Below are 16,960 nucleotides of genomic sequence, written 5' to 3' on the forward strand. Positions count from 1 at the left end.
CGGAGCTATAGCTCGCTGATCAAGGGCTTCTTAGCATGCTCAATCCCTTAGCTTTATCCCCAGCACTGGGGGGGGGGGGGGATATTAAACAAAACAAGAGGGCCAGGGATTTAGCTCAGCAGCTCAAGCGCCTGCCTAGCAAGCACAAGGTTATGAGTTCCATCCCTGGTACTAAACAAAACAAAACCCTAAATTTTAAAGAAAATCACAACTAAATGATTAAGATGTTAACTGCTACATAATCTTTCTAAAATCCAGTAAGGCTGGTGACCCTCAGATAATATCGAAATGTAGAACATCCATCCTTATAAGTAGGGCTATACACTATATTACACCAACCGATGCAAAGCATGTAAAGTGCCTCACTTGCACAGTAGTATGTTTGCTTAAAGAAAACACAGCAACTACGGTAGCCAGAGTACTGTTAACCATGGGAGGTCAACATTCTGGCCCAGAGTGGGGTTGACAGCTGTAAGTAGACAGTGCCCTGGTATGAAGCACCCAAAGAATCTGTTGCCTCCCACAATATTCCTTCCCATTAAGACTCTTTTGCATATCATAGTTCCCTAAGAAGGTGTGTGTGAGTAAGTGTGTTGGGGGTGGAGAGTGGCAATAGCTTCCTCCCATCTTCTCAGGGCGTTGGTCCATGAATAAACCTGATTTCTTTCTTTCTTTCTTTCTTCTTTTTTTTTTTGTCTTTTTAAGACAGGGTCTTGCTATGCAGCTCAGGCTGGTCTTGAGCTCACTTCGAAGCCTAGGCTAGTTTTAAATTTGCAGTGATCCTCTTGCCTTAGCCCGCCACATGCTGGGATATAGACATGCACCACCATACCTGATTTAAAGCTGATTTCTTTCTCACCAACTCTTGTGCCCTAAGTGTTGGCTTTTGAGTGGTGAGCAGGAGGACTTGGAACTGAGGATCATCTTTTCCCATAAATCTCTTGCACATCAAATTCCTTGATGGCATTTGTACCTTTGAGCACCTAAATGGACAAGAGGAAGTATTTACTACATTATCTCATGTAGGAATACATATGTCCAACAAAAGACATTTATAGAATGTTCATAGTAGTTTGATTCATCATAGCTAAAAATGGACCAGATATCTATCAACAGTAGAATGGTAAATAAAATTGGAGTTACTTATACAACAGGCTATGACACAGTAATAAAAAAAACAATTGCTGTGTACAACAACATGCATAAGCTTTATAGGTATAAAAAGTGAAGGAGGACAGATGATCAATAAGGCTGTTTAACTGAGTAAAGGAATTCAGCAGGAAGAAGTCTGCAGGACAAAAGGCTGACTTAGATTTATGAAAACTATCAGAAATCTTTGTGAAGCCTGGGCTACACAGACAAATGCCCTCTCCTAGGATTCATGCCCTGTTTAGTTCTGTTGCTTTGGAGTCAGGGCTGGACCCAGGGTTTCTCTTTTTAATAGAGTGGGCAAAGTGATGAAATACCATTTCCAAAAACATTGTGATCTTTTTTCTTTCTTCTTCCTCTCCCTCTCCTTCTTTTCTCTTTCCTCCACCCTATCCCTTCTCCTCTTTTTCCTTCTTCCTCCTTTGCATCCTTTCTCTAGGCCAGAACCTCACACATGCTAAGCAAGCCCCAAACTCTACCCCTAAGCTACATCCCCAGTCCTCTGTTGCTCTTTGATCCTTGGTCTTGCGGGGTGGGGCTGGTAGGGGCTGCTTCTTAAGGAAAGCTGCAAGTGACAGAACTATGTCCCCCAGCAGAGGTGTCCTGGGGCCTGCCAATTGCTGTATGAGTGAGCCTGAAAGATGATTCTTAGCTTTGAGATGACACCAGCCCCGCTGTCACGTGATCGCAGGGCAGAAGGGACAGAGACCAAGAGACTACCTGAGCTTTGGGGTCCAGAGCTGCACTCAAATTCCTGAGCCACCAGAACTGTGAGAAAATAAGTTTATTGCTTGTTTTAAACTGCAAAGTTTAGGGGCAATTTGTTACCTAAGAATAGATAGCTAAAAAGACATGGTTTATTATTCAAAATCACTATTAAAAGCCCCTGAAAATTTGACAACTGCAACCAAGGAAAAAACACCTAATAAGTGAAAGAGTTGTACTAAGTCTCAGATCTCTGTTGTGGGCGTTGACGGCCAGCCAAATCAACCTTTACAGACTGGGCCTATCCCATGCAGATTCCAGACCCTTTTCTTTACCCATAGCTTCCTCGTAATCCCAACATGTCCCACGGCCCTGTTAGGTAGAGACCTCCTTCAGAAGCTTAATTTTTCCTTCACTTTCTCTCTCCCCACAGCTCTAATCCTCCAAACTGCCTCACAATGCGTCACAAAGCCATTCCCCCCTCTCCCTCCTTCTTTGGTTGACCCCACGGTCTGGGACACATCCAATTCCACTCTGGCTACACATGCCACGCCTGTTTTAATCCGTCTCAAGGATCCCTCAATTTTTCCCTGCGTTCCCCAATACCCCACAGCCCCCCAACATTTAAGGGGGCTTAAACCCATCATTAAGCGGCTTTTAGACAATGGATTTCTTAAACCTACCCATTCACCCCACAATACTCCCATTCTCCCGGTGCTCAAGGCTGATGGGTCCTATCGCCTGGTACAGGACCTTAGGGTGATCAACAGTGCCGTTACCCCAACTTACCCAGTGGTGCCAAATCCTTATACCATGCTCTCTCATATCCCTCCCTCCACCACTCACTTTACAGTTATAGATCTTAAAGATGCCTTCTTCACTATCCCCCTGCACCCTGACTGCCAGAACCTCTTTGCATTTACATGGACTGACCCAGACACTCTCAGGTCTCAGCAACTTACTTGGACAGTACTCCCCCAGGGGTTCAGGGATAATCCCCACTTCTTTAGTCAGGCTCTTGCTACTGACCTCACAGAACTCAATCTCAAACCTAGTGTTCTGCTCCAATACATAGACAACCTCCTATTATGCTCTCCATCCCATATGTTAGCCATACGCCACTCAGCCAGTCTTCTTAATTTCCTTGCTAGCCGTGGATACAGGGTGTCTCCCACCAAAGCCCAGATAGCCTCCCCAAAAGTCCAATACCTAGGTCTTGCTCTCACCCCCACCACTCGCTCCATCACCTCATATCGTAAGGCAATTCTTCATGATCTCCAGGTGCCCACAACTAAACGGCAGGTTACATCTTTCCTGGGTTTAGCTAATTTCTTTCGTCTTTGGATTCCTAATTTTGCAGCCCTAGCTCAACCTCTCTACAAGGCTGCTAAGGGTTCCTTATCAGAACCCCTGGACCCTACTAGGCCCATACATGCCTCCTTTCAAAAACTAAAAGAGGCTCTCCTAAAAGCTCCAGCTCTTACCCTTCCTGATCCCACCCAACCTTTCATCCTATACACTACTTGTCAGGGCCACAACGCTATAGGTGTACTAGGACACAAAAAGGGACCTTCTTTTCAAGCAGTACCTTACTTATCTAAACAGTTAGATCACACAGTAAAAGGATGGGCTCCTTGTCTCTGAGCTCTTGCAGCTGCAGCCCTCCTGACACAGGAAGCTAAAAAGTTTACATTAGGGCAATCTATTACAGTACACTCACCTCATCACCTACATGAGCTTATCTCACATAAGGTGCTCCCTGCCCTAATGGCCCCTTCTCGCCTTCAACAGGTACACTTAGCTCTCTCTCAAGACCCTTGCATCTCTATTGCAACTAGTGGTCCTCTTAATATAGCGACCTTACTTCCCGCCTCAGAAGGCCCTCCTCACCATGACTGTATTGAGGTCTTACAGATGACTCCCACTTCTTTCCCTCACATCAGTAGCACACCTCTCTCCTTGGCCTTTGACACATGATTCATAGATGGCAGTTCAACAAACACAGACAACCAAAAGAAGGCGGGATACGCAATAGTTAACCAGTCAAAAGTTATAGAGGCAAATTCACTGCCACCTGGCACCTCGTCACAGAGGGCAGAACTTATTGGCCTTACAAGGGCTCTTACACTAGCAAAAGACAAGATTATAAATATATACACTGACTCAAAGTATACATTTAGCATCTTACATTCTCATGCCTCTATCTGGCAAGAATGGGGTTTTATTTCCACTCAAGGAACCCCCATTATTAATGCCCCCCTTATCCTTAAGCTTCTAGAGGCAGCCCAACTTCCAAAGCAGGCAGCAGTCATCCATTGCAGAGGACACCAAAGCTCTACAGATCCTATTGCTCAAGGCAATGCCTTTGCAGATTGACAAGCCAAGTTAGCTGCAGAAGGGCCCTGCCCTTCTCATCTTCTCCCGTTAGTCCCAAACAGTCTACCTCAGCCTAATTATTCACCAGAGCAGTTACAGCTACTTCATAAACCAGGTTACACACAAAACACTCAGGGATGGATTTTTCAGGGATCTAAACTTGTTCTCCCACATCAACAGGCCTCAGACATCATCACTGACTTACCAACTGTTTTCATATAGGATCTCAGGCCCTATACAAACTTTTGGCCCCAATAGTCACACACCCTTCTCTAAAAGCCATCATTCTTAAAACGACTCACACCTGTGACCTCTGTGCCAGGACCTCTCCTCAGGGACACATGGCACCCCCTTCCTTTCCTACCCATCAATTTCGGGGACATACCCCTGGTCAGGACTGGCAGATAGATTTTACACACATGCCCCGCCACAAGACTCTCAAATATCTTCTCACTTTTGTTTGCACCTTTTCAGGATGGATAGAAGCCTTTCCCACAACCAGTGAAACTGCTGATGTAGTTACCAAAGTCATATTACAAGAAATCATTCCGAGGTTTGGTCTACCTCAGAGTATTCAGTCAGATAATGGTCCAGCCTTCATTTCTCGGATCACTCAACAGGTATCCTCGAGCTTACACATCTCCTGGCACCTACACACCCCATACCATCCACAATCCTCAGGGAAAGTAGAAAAGGCAAATGGCCTCATAAAGACACACCTTACAAAACTCTCTTTAGAACTACACCAACCTTGGCCTCAACTTTTGCCCTTAGCCTTAGCCAAGCTCAGGGCACTCCCCCGGGCTCCTACTTTCTTAAGTCCTTTTGAACTTATGTATGGCAGGCCATTCTTACTCCACAATCTTCCTGCTCCCCAAAATCTCCCTCCCTTGGCTGACTATGTCCCAGTCCTCTCCTTCCTCCGACACCTGTTGCGACAACATGCTGATCTCTGCCTTCCACAGCCCTCTGGAGAGGCCAAACCAGATCCTCCTATATCCCCAGTAGATCTAATTTATCTCAAATGTTCTAAATCCACAGGACTACAACCAAGGTGGTCTACTTGGCTACCCCTACAGCGGTCAAAGTTGCTGGACTCCCATCCTGGTTTCACACCACTCAGGCTAAAAGGTGCCCTCCCAGCACCAAATCTGATCATTCTGAGTGGTCATCTCATCTTCTGTCACCCACCCGTCTCCATTTCACAAAGGCCTCACAGCCACAGTTAACAGGCTAAGTCATGTTTTGTTATCCGATTTGGTTCCTAATTTCTTACGCTCTATTAATGATCATTTTTGCAGCAGGACTCTTGACAGTCTTTCCTAGAGACTCCCACATCATGCGTAAAATCATCTTTATTATGTTCTATGTGATAACTGTCGTGGTTCTTTCCACCCTCAGCTGTCTGGTTAAAGGTGACATCCCTGAAAGCCTAAGCTCTCACCTTCCCTATATTGGTACAGCCACCGTCTCCCATACTCCCCCTATTTTATCCGGCTCAACTCCTAGACCAGAGACAAATTTTACACACCTACCCTCCTAACTTTTATGCTTTCAGATGGGGGAGTAATCACCTCTCATAATTCCAATAACCTCACACTTATTTTTCAGAATTCTACCTCACCATGATGATGCTCCTACCTCAATGTCACCCTGATAAAATACCATCTCAAAATCAAAGTCACCTTCCTATCTACCTCACCTGGGTCCTTAAGTATAATAGTGCCATGTCTCCTAATAACATTATGTCTCTTTGTTTTTCCAGTCTGACATACGTACATTCACCAGTGAAGTTGTCCTGGCTAAAACACCTGGCACCAGTGTCTACCTGGGCATCAACCTTTATCCCGTCGAACTCCCCTAGGCCCCAATACAGTGCCCTCAGCCAGCAGGAAGTAGTTACAGAGAGAAATCTTCGCCCCTTTTCCTAATAACCATAAGACGAGATATGAAAGAGTTGCTGGCCCAGACCAACACTGTAACCAGGAAAGGCTGCAGCTAAGTTAAAAAACTCCTGCCTCCCCCCCCCCCCCCCGCCCCCTATAGACTTGACTGTAACCCTATACCCCCTCCCTAGGAACCTGCTTTCTGGCGCTAAACGTGTGCCAATGAAATACCGGTGCATCTCTAATGGCCTTAGGGCACTGCCCTAAGCTTAGGCTATTTAGATTCCCCCACCCAACGTGTCTGGGAGAGATCGCCGGATTCCAGTGGCCAGTACGCCAGTCTCCTCTCCCGTGTTCCCGGAATAAAGGCCTCTTTTGTCTTATACTCCTCAACTTTTGGAAGCATCTTTCATCCTTTAAAGACAATCCTATCAATAAGCTTCAACAAGAGGATGATTCTTAGCAAGATTTACTTCGTTTTCCATAGTTCAGCCACCAGGACGAGAACAAGTGTGGCTCAATTGTAATAACTGTGCAAAGCCCCCATGGCCCACTTATCTGTGTTCCTATTCCTGGCCTTTCATTTCACTCTGATTTGTCATTTTTTTGTCCTGATTTTTTTAAGCTCATTTTTATGTTTTTCTCTATCATATGAATTATGTTAAGCTATTTTAAATTTAGCTTCCAGAGAAGCGAGGTTTTCACGAATCACTTTAAAGTTGTTTTTCACTTAAAAATAGTCTTGTACATTTGAGAAGAAAAGTTTTGCACATGTTAAACACCAGGTGCCTGGAGGTGGGGCTGGGGCTGGTCATGTCAAGGAAGCATGGCTGTGGAGCTGCGAGCACGGTTCTTTTGGATTGGGTTAGAAATATCGAGTGACAATGACGAAAAAGAAAAAAGGATGGCGACTGATTGTCACCTCCGGCTCTAGGGCTTGCTCAGTCATGCACTGTGCTATCTTTGAAGTCTCTTCGTTGCCCCAAACCCGCAAGGTCCTTTCGCGCCACCGCCCCGCCCCTTTCCTTCCAGCCCCACCCCTCTGGGATGTCCCCGCCCCTCTATGTCCTTCAGGTCCCGCCCCCTGCCGGTCCCTCCCCTCCCCTGCACCAGGCCCCGCCCCGGCGCACTCAGCCACCTCGCCCACTGGCTGCCTTTCTCGGGCTCAGGCCCTATCCTTTGAGGCCCCGCGGCCCCGCCCTTCGCACGTCTGTCCCCGCCCCCACTCCGCCCGTTTTCTCCCCAGCCCCTCCCTCTCTAGGTCGTGGCCCTTTTCCCAGTGCACCGCCCCACCCCGCCCCGCCCCGCCCCTCTCCTTACTAGTCCCGCCCCTCCCTGCCGGCGGCCCCACCCCTCCCGGGGCCCTGCCCCCCGCCCGCCGGGCCTCCGTCCGTTGCGCGCCCCGCCCCTTCTCTTCGCGCCCGCGCGCGCCTTCCCAGCCCTGTCAGGAGCATTCCCTTCTGGGCGGTTGGACCGCGCGCCTGTGGGGCGGGGCCCGGAGGAGGGGACCGAGCCAATGGGGCGCGGCGGCGGCGGCGGCGGTGGAGGCGGCGGCGGAGGTGGTGGCGGAGGCGGCGGCGGCTGGGTCGGGCCCCGACGGGCGGCGGCGGCTGAGGTGGAGGCAGTGGGCGGCGGCGGCGGCGGCGGCGGCGGCGGCAGCAGCGGAGGCGGGGGGAAGATGGCGGCGCCCGTGCTGCTGAGAGTGTCTGTGCCGCGCTGGGAGCGGGTGGCGCGGTGCGCTGTGTGCGCCGCGGGGATCCTGCTGTCCATCTACGCCTACCACGTGGAGCGGGAGAAGGAGCGCGACCCGGAGCACCGGGCCCTGTGCGACCTGGGGCCGTGGGTGAGGTGCTCGGCCGCCCTCATCTCCAGGTAGCGCGGCGCGGAGCTGGGGGCGCGGCGGGGGGCGGCGGCCTGGGGCGGGGAGGCCGGGAGCGCTGAGGTGGCAGCGGGAGGCCGCGAGGCCGGGCGGCCGGGCTGGGGCTGGAGGCAAGGGACGGGCCCGACCGTGGGTGACAGGCTCCGGGCCCCGGCGGGTCTCAGACTAGGGGGCGGGGAGTCTGGGGAGCTTCCCGATCGTCCCTGATCGCCCCCGCCCGGGCCGGGCTCGAGGCTCAGCGCTCCGCTCCCCCGCCTTCCTGCCGCCCGCACAGGTGTTTCCGTGCGGCGCAGGCCTCTTTGTACTTGGGAACCCGTAGACTTCTAGAGTCGGGGACACTCGCGGGCGGCAGGAATGTGACCCCACTCTGGGAGAAGACACCCGCACTGAACATAGCTGATTTTTTGGATTTAATCCCTGTAGATTTCCGTGAGCTCAAGGAGGGGACAATGGCCAGAGTTTGGGTCTGGTTTAAGTTTGAGTAAAAGATTAGTATGTTAGTGCAATGATGATATGTTAAGCGTTAGGATGACTTTGAAATGTTAATAGGTAGAATGGGTTACCCATAAAACATTTAAAAATACAGTTTGGTGAGCTGTTTTATTTTACTGGTAAATTTAGTTTTTAAAAAGTGTAATTGACTTCTCTGCAGCATTTTCTTTTAATACATGAAATATTCTTAGGTAAGTTACTTTGGAAAAAAGTATTTACGTTTTTATGGAGACTTTTATGGGGAGGTATTCCAGGTGAAAGTGATCATTTAAAATTGTAAAAGAGATGATTTAAGATTTGATCGTTTGTAAACAGTAATTACATTTAAGCAATTTCTTCTCCTGTTCATCGGTATATTGCTAGGTAGATACAAATATATATAGCTCATTAGTTTATTTTGGCCTACATATTGATGATTACATGAAACAGCAATGGAAGTTATCTTCTGTTTACAAACTCGAAGCTGCTTTTTCATGAACAAGGTACTCTGTCTCATTTGCTCTTAAACTAAATCCCGTAGCCTTTTAGTAGGAAAGTAGTTATCATTATGACTGCTCCAGACAGTTTTAGAAATGGATTTGTAATGTATATATGGATTTACAGTGCAAAATGCATAACTATGACAAACTGATTTGTTGGTTATTTAGAACCAGGTTAAGTCTTAGTAGATCCTTAGGTACTCTTGAACAACCACTGAGTGTGTTTTTTTGCATACTTTTTTTTTTTGGTATGGGTGACATGACCTTGCGCTTTCCAGGCAGGCACTTATGCCACTGAGCTAAATCTCTGGCCTATTTGCATACATTTTTATGTTACTTTCCTCTTTCCTCAAAGAAAGGACTTTGAAACTTAAAAGTACCATGTAACAAAAGTTAGATGATTGAATAAATACATAATGAAAAGACTGCAGAAGGATATGTGAAGTATCAAGATACAAGAATAGATACTAGATTAAAGTGAAATTTAGACAAAATTACCAATTTTAGATTTTTTTTTGAAATGTAATGTATAAAAAATTTAATGTTACACGTAATATTTGATTCATAAAGGGTACTTCAGTGTATGTTTCAGTTCTTAAAATTGGATTTTGTTGAGACAGGGTCTCACTATGCAGTTCAGACAGGCCTCGAATTATGTAGCCCGAGTGTCCTCAGACGTGTCACACTGACAGAGTTCCTTCTGCCTCAGCCTGCTGACTGCTAGGATTATAGACATGTGTCTCCATGCCTGGTTTCATTTTTCTTTTAAAAGGAGTTTTTTTTTTTTTTTTTGTCTTTTTGAGATAGAGTCTCACTATGCAGTTTGGGCAGGCCTTGAGCTTTTTGTAGTCCAGGCTGTTCTCGAACTCACAATGATCCTCCTGCCTCAGCCTCCTGATTGCTGGGATTACAGATATGAGCCACCATTAAAAAGAGTTTTTGCAGGATGTGGTGGTGCACTTTTATAACCTCAGCATTTGGGAGGTTGAGGTAGGGGGATCACTGTGAGTTCAGGGCCAGCCTAAACTAATAATATGATGTGACCCTGTTTCAAAAAACCAGGAAGAAAGGTTTTTGAGCCATGTAAGAAGTATAAACTAAATATTTTCATAGTTATGTGTACTGCGAGAACCAGATTTTCTTCCTTTTTTCCTCTTTTTAATAAAGTGTAATAACTGGATATGTCGCACACACCTGTAACACCCAGCACTTAGGAGACTGAGGCAGGAGAATCACCCTGAATTTGAGGTCAGGCTGTATTACAGAGGAAGACCCTATCTCAAAGACATCAAAAAATAGGAAAAGAATAAAACAAAACCCAGCAAACAAAAAAATGCCACAATAAAATAATGTTAAATACCAAGAGTTTTTTTTTTTTTTTTTTTTTTTTTTTTTAAACACCAGGAATTGAACTCACAACTTTATGCTTGCCAGGCAGATACTGTGCCACTTAGGTATAACCCCAACCCCACAGTTAAGGTGTTAAAAAGTATCTGAAAGTATAATTTAGATGAAAATTACCTTATCCCTTCATAATTTTAAATTGTGAATTTAGTAAGTTGTGAGTTAAACTAGTGTTTAAGTATAGCAGTGTACATAAAATAGTTTAAATCCCATGCATGCCAAAGGACAGGTAAGAAATGAGAAATAAGACATGTTAATAAGAGAAATACTTTACTTGCCATATATATAAAGATGGGAAAATTTATTAATTAAAGCAGCCTAAGTCCAAATTGTAGACTGATTTTCATTTGGAAATGAATAAGATAAGCATCAGTAAACATCTTTGTCTAGTCAAGGTAAAAAAGATTTTAAATGCAAGCTGATTAATGGAGACCTCAAGTTTTGTTGTTATTGTTTGGCTATTGATTCCTACATAGCAATAGTGAAAGATGTGACTGTTTTAGAAAAAAGAAAGTTGGAACTCAGGAGTTAATAGAATTAAAGGTAACAGAAGAGTTCATAGGTGAAAATGATTCTGAGCAAGGTCTTCTCCCAAAGTCTGATGTTAACTCATGATTTTGGGTTGCTTAAGCTTACTATATTATCATTGCTCTATTTGGAAGTTTCCTAATTGAAATAGATTAAGGTAGAGATTAATGAGAGTCTTGAGGGAAGTGTGTGTCTGTGTGTAAAAGTGTCTTAGTATTTTGAGAGGCATAATTACATGAGTACTTCTAGACATTTAGATTTTATATGAACTATTTCTGTTTCCCCCCAGATAGGAAGGCTGGAATAGATTTGCCAGTTTAAACAATTCTACCCAGTGCAGTCAATAAAAAAACCACAACAAGAATATAACACCACTATCCATGGCCACATCATTTCATTTAAAAAAGGATAGTATAGTTCAGTTTGAAAGAACAACCTTAGAATAAAAGATTGTTAAATTGAATCACTTAGCTTTGTTGAGAAGTTTACTTTTGTGGTTTTATTTCTCCCTGGTTTCCCATAAATTGACATGAACTGCTGTAAACCTGCACCTGCCTGCCAGTCACCATTAAGTAAGCGCTTCCTGGTCCCTCGAGGAGGTGCACTGAGCCTGCTTCTTCTCACATATGTGACTCAAGCCTGTCACTTATCTTCGTGGCGCCTTGGTCTCTGTGTATATTAGTTAAGTAGGGATACTAAAGCAGACTCTGCCAGAAATTTGCTTAAAGGTAAAACCTGAATTTACCTGAGGTAAAGTATGTCTCATAGCTGTTTCCATGCATTGGAGAGTTTACATTATTTGCAGTGATTAGTAAAGTAAATACTGTTAAGTAGAGTACTTTTCTTGTTTTAGGGAGAGTTGTTTGTATATTCAAGCATGAATTATATTGGTATATTTTATCTTCACAACATGTCATCGTCTTAAAATCCATTTGAAACAATTTCAGAAATAGTGTAAGAGAAAATAATATGCCAAATATTCTTTATAAGTATTTCCTATAAGTTTATTAGACCCCTTCTCAGGAGGGTTTCTGTCTAAAATAATACAAATTTTTAAGGGTTAATGGGCTTGACAATTTTAAAAAACTAAATAGAAAATCAAGTCCACACAGCTTCCTTGTTGTACAGTGTCAGACTTGCATGTTCCCATATCTTCAAAAACATCTTTTTACTACTCATCCCCTACTGAGACATAGTACATTGTTAGCATTAGAAAAAAATCTCTTGAAATTTTTAGTGCTCCTTGCTTTGTCCAGCAGACACTCAGGATTTGAAACTTCCCTTGGGTAGCACAGGTAGTGACAGATATGAGATTAGAAGCCTGGCTTCCAGAGCACTTGTTTTTAGAGCTGTTCTCCTAACCCAGGTTTTAAATTCTAGCATGGATAATGCGTCTGCTGCTTCAGATTTGAGAGATAAGAAGACAGCTGTATAGTAAGAAGTCTTCTCTACACTCCTTTCTCTAGACAGGTACTTCACCCTCTTCCTAGACAACTGTGAAACTTGATATTTGCAAATATAAAGATCACCATATGATTCCCATCATTTAAAAAAAAAAGTATTTGTTTTTTTTAGACAGGGTAGTGCTGTGTAGTTAAGGCTGGTGTTGAACTCACTGGGCAGTCCAGGCTGGCCTCGAACTTGTGACCATCCTACTGCCTCAGCCTGTGAAATGCTGGGATTACACCATTCTTGGGTTCCCACCATTTTTTAAAAAATACAAAGGTATACATTCTGACCTGTGACTTGCTCTTCATCACCACCATACTTTTAAGTGCTTGTATTCATATTTAATGAAATGTTAATAACTGCTAGTATGTAAAAGAACATTTGTTCTAATAGTTTTTAGTTTTTAGTATCTCACATGAGTTTAAGAAATATGATTGTTATTACTGTTGTTTATTGGTACAGAAATTTCACAGGCAGAATGAATTCAGTCTAAGAAACAGATAAATGTTAATACTTACAGGTAATGCTTACAATGTGCTAAACAGTATTCTAAATGCTTTACATATATTTTAACAGTCCTATAAATAGGTGACATCACCATTTACAGATGAGAAAACTGGGCACACAGAATGTAAGTGAAACATGATCCAGACAGACTAGTGGCAGAGGTTTAATTCTAAGCCAGGTGATCTGGCTGAAGAATCCAAGCTCTTTACTGCCACTGTTAATTCCATTTAGATCTGATATTAGTATAATGGTACCAATATCAGCCAAAACTGAAAAAACATTGTGCTGTTTTTACAAAAATTGAATGACAAATTACCTAGGGTTTATATTCTGTCTTTTGCATGTTTCAAGCAGTCTTTTTGGAAAAGCACGGGCATTTATGTGAAGGCTTGGTATTTAAGAAGTTTATAGAGTGTTTGTTTGCCTTCTAAGCCCAAACCTGTGAAGACTTGGCATTTGTCACACTTTTGGTTTGGCAGATATGCAGTGGGGTGAGCCAGCTGTCCTGAGAATGTGGCATGAACGTGGGTGCCTGCAGGTAGGGAGAAGGGGAGAATGTGAGTCTACAACTTGGTGGAGTTCTTTGTGAGACAGCCGCTGGGAACTAGTGTAGGTAGAGGGACAGAGGACTGAACTCCTGGGTTGTGGTGCTGGATAAATCTCCAGATTTATCCAGAACTAGGAACCAAAGAGTGATCATCTCCTGGGTAATCAGGAAGAACTCCAGGGACCAGCCCTGGAAGGGAAACAGGCTGTAAGAAACGAAGCGCAGGTGGTCCTGTTTGAACATCCCATAGACAAGCTGGGATTGGTAAAGCACTGGAATTTAGAGCTTGCACAGAGAAGTCTAAAATGAAACATTTACACTGTGTTCTTATGAGCACAGATAAAACTTTAGCACTGAGCTAAAGAAGGCTTTTCTTCAATCAAGTACTTGCACTAGGTTGTACTAGACTTGTCACTGTACTATTTCAGTTTTTAAATTTGGTCCTCAGAATCCTTATCAGTGAAACAGATTTCATAAGCATTTGATTTCATACTTTAACATCTTAAACACTACAAATATTTATAGGTATTCAAATGTGTAACTATGCTAAGTTTTAGTATTTTGGAGACTGTTGATTTGTACTGCTGAGTTATATCAAGGGAGTTAATGCTGAGTGAAAAAAGCCCCTGTTTAAAAAGGTGTGCTATCTGATTGTATTTATATAACATCAAAATATCAGGACTTCAACGATGGAGAACAGGATGGTGCTTGCTAGGAGTTAGTAATGGCAGAGAGAAGTGTGGTTGTAAAGGTAGCAGAAGGGCGGCTTACAGGGTGGATGGAGCAGTTCTGTGTGGTACAGTTGTATAGAATCAAACACACTCCATCTAAAACTAGTGATATCTGAGAAAACTCTTCTGGAATTTAAAAAGCAAAACTAAAAAAGTTAGTGCATTTAGATTTCCTGGGGGAAAATAAGTAAAAGGAAGAGTATTTATATTTCTATAATGCCAGTAAACTAGTTAGTAGACTATACCTGTTATTTGTTTGTTTGTTTGGTTTTTTTTGAGACTGTCTTGCTATATAGCTCAGGCTGGGTTTGAACTCACTATGTAGTTCACGCTGGTTTTTTTTGTTGTTGTTGTTATTGTTGTCTCTTTGAGACACGGTCTTACTGTGCAGTTCAGGCTGGCCTTGAGCTCACTTTGTAGCCCAGGCCGGTCTCGAAGAACTCGAAACGATCCTCCTGCCTCAGACTCCCGAGTGCTGGGATTATAGGCATGAGCCACCATGCCCAGCTTCAGTCCACGCTGGCTTTAAACTCTGTGAGGATCTTCCTGTCTCAGCCTCTGCAGTGTGGGGATTACAGGCATGTGGCACTGTGGCCAGTTTGTTTTTTGGAGAAGGAGTCTTGCTATGTAGTGCAAGCAGGCCTTAAACTTGAGGCAGTCCTCCCTGTTTCAGCTTTCTAGTGCAATGACACAGGTGTGCATTACTATACCTAGCAGTAATATAGCTTTTTTTGGCATTTGTTTGTTTATTTATTTATTTATGAGACAGAGACTCATTATGCAGTTCAGGCTGGCCCTGAGCTCATGTTGTAGTTCAAGCTGATCCCGAACTTGCAGTGATCCTCCTGCTTCAGCCTGCTGAATACTGGCATTACAGGTGTGTGCCACTAATGCCCGACTTACTGGCATTTCAGAAATTCAGGCCAGTGCTTATTGGTCCATGTAAAAATATATGAGCAAATTTAGTACTATGGAGCCCATGTGTTGGTGTGTGCTGGTAATCCTTATGCTTTGGAAGCAGGAGGAGCATAAACAGGAGCCTAGTCTGGGCAATTTAGTAAGTTAGCACAATTTTTTTTTTTTGGTATCAGGAATTGAACTCATGACCTCACACTTGCCAGGCAGGTGCTTATGCCACTGAGCTAAACCCCCAGCTCAAGTTAGCACAGTCTTGTCTAAAATTTTACTTTTGGTACAGGGGATAAACTCACAACCTCACACTTGCCAGGCATGTGCTTACGCTGCTGAGCTAAATCCTTGGCTCCTCAAATTTTTAAAAAATGGAAGGGCTAGGGATATAGTTCAGTGCAGACATCATAGAATCAACACTCAGTGCAGTATTGGAAAACAAAACAAAACACCATATCATACAACATGCCTTGTACGATAGCATGTGACTGACTGCCTTATGTGTCAGTCTTGATGTCATGAGTGGCATACATTTTTTAAATTTTTTGTAAAAATATTAACAGACTCATCTAACACCTCATAAATGATTCCTTAATGTCAGGTATAACTTGGGAATGCTGTACTCTTCGGTATAATTGAATCCTTAGATAACATTAATGTGCTAGTTTTTTTTGTTTTTGTTTTTTTGTCTTTTTCGTTTTTACTGGTACCGGGGATCCAACTCACGACTGCCTGCTTGCAAGGCAGGCACTTATGCCGCTGAGCTAAATCCCCAGCCCCTTAATGTGCTGTTTTTAAAAGGCACAAAAAGTTAACCATTTGTAGCTGTTCATCTTTGTGAATCAGGTACTTGATGCTATACAATCAAAATAAGTTTGACTGCTCAGTCTTCCATAAAATAAAATTTGTGTTCAGAAGAGCTCTATTTTCACTGTATATACTGTAAATCTGAATTTAAAAATACACTAGTTAGAAAAGATATATATATAAAATACTTACCTTGTAGCTCCACACAAAATTTTATTTGGAAAAATAGTTCATGTTTTTGTTTTTGTTTCCATTTTTTTTTTTTTTTGTACCAGGGATCGAGCCCACAATCTTGTACTTGCCAGGCAAAGACTACTGCTGAGCTATATCCCCAGCTCTTGTTTTTATTTTTTTTTGAGATGAGGTTTCACTGTGTAGTCCAGGCCAGTCTTGGACTCTCTGTATAGTCCAGACTGACCTCAAACTGTTGGCAGTCTTCCTACTTCAGCCTCCTGAGTGCCAATACTACAGGTGTGCACCACCATACCCAGCTTGTTTTTTGTTATATCTCTAACCTTTTTTTTTTTTTTTTTTTTTTTTTTGTCTTTTTCCTTTTTATCGGTATCGGGGATCGAACTCACGACTGCCTGCTTTCAAGGCAGGCGCTTATGCCGCTGAGCTAAACCCTCAGCCCCTAACCTCCTTTTTAAAAAGACATTTTAAACCCAGGATGGCCTTGAAACAGGGCACTCTTCCCTGCCTTAGCCTGCTAAGTGGTGGGATTACAGGCATGTGTCCACCACACCCAGCTTCAGATTTTGTTTTTTTTTTTGGTACTCAGAATCGAACTCACAACTGCGTGCTCTTGCAAGGCAGGTGCTTATGCCGCTGAGCTAAAACCCCACCCAGCTTCAAATTTTTTAAATTATATGAAATTTTTTTTTGCACTGGGAATCAAAGTCAGAAGCTTGTGCTTGCCAGGCAAGGACTGTGCTGCTAAGCTATATCTTTGGCCCTGAAATTTTTAATTCTAGTTTAGGAAAGGGGTTTCCCATTTTGATATCAGATGAATGTGTCTTTATAATTTAGTGTTTAAAAAACCCCTTAAGTGTCCACAGTATCATTTATGAGGTGTTAGATGAGTCTGTAATTTTTATATGTTTGTCTTTTGA

General features: G+C 43.5%; 1 protein-coding gene across 2 annotated transcripts in view; it reads left to right on the plus strand.

The window, feature by feature from the left end:
* Window positions 1-7,686: 7,686 nt before the first annotated feature.
* Vkorc1l1 (vitamin K epoxide reductase complex subunit 1 like 1) overlaps window positions 7,687-16,960 on the plus strand; it is a 66,039-nt gene continuing 56,765 nt past the window's right edge. The window contains exon 1 of one of the 2 annotated variants that reach the window (XM_063234458.1): window positions 7,687-7,988. In XM_063234458.1, coding sequence (XP_063090528.1) covers window positions 7,795-7,988 — 194 coding nt within the window. In that variant the 5' untranslated portion in view covers window positions 7,687-7,794. The remainder of the gene's footprint in view (window positions 7,989-16,960) is intronic. The other variant, XM_063234457.1, reaches the window with a different exon arrangement.

This window comes from Cavia porcellus, unplaced genomic scaffold (assembly GCF_034190915.1).
Source record: "Cavia porcellus strain 051 isolate PalLab524CR breed Dunkin Hartley unplaced genomic scaffold, mCavPor4.1 scaffold_23, whole genome shotgun sequence".
In the NCBI taxonomy this organism is placed as follows: domain Eukaryota; kingdom Metazoa; phylum Chordata; class Mammalia; order Rodentia; family Caviidae; genus Cavia; species Cavia porcellus.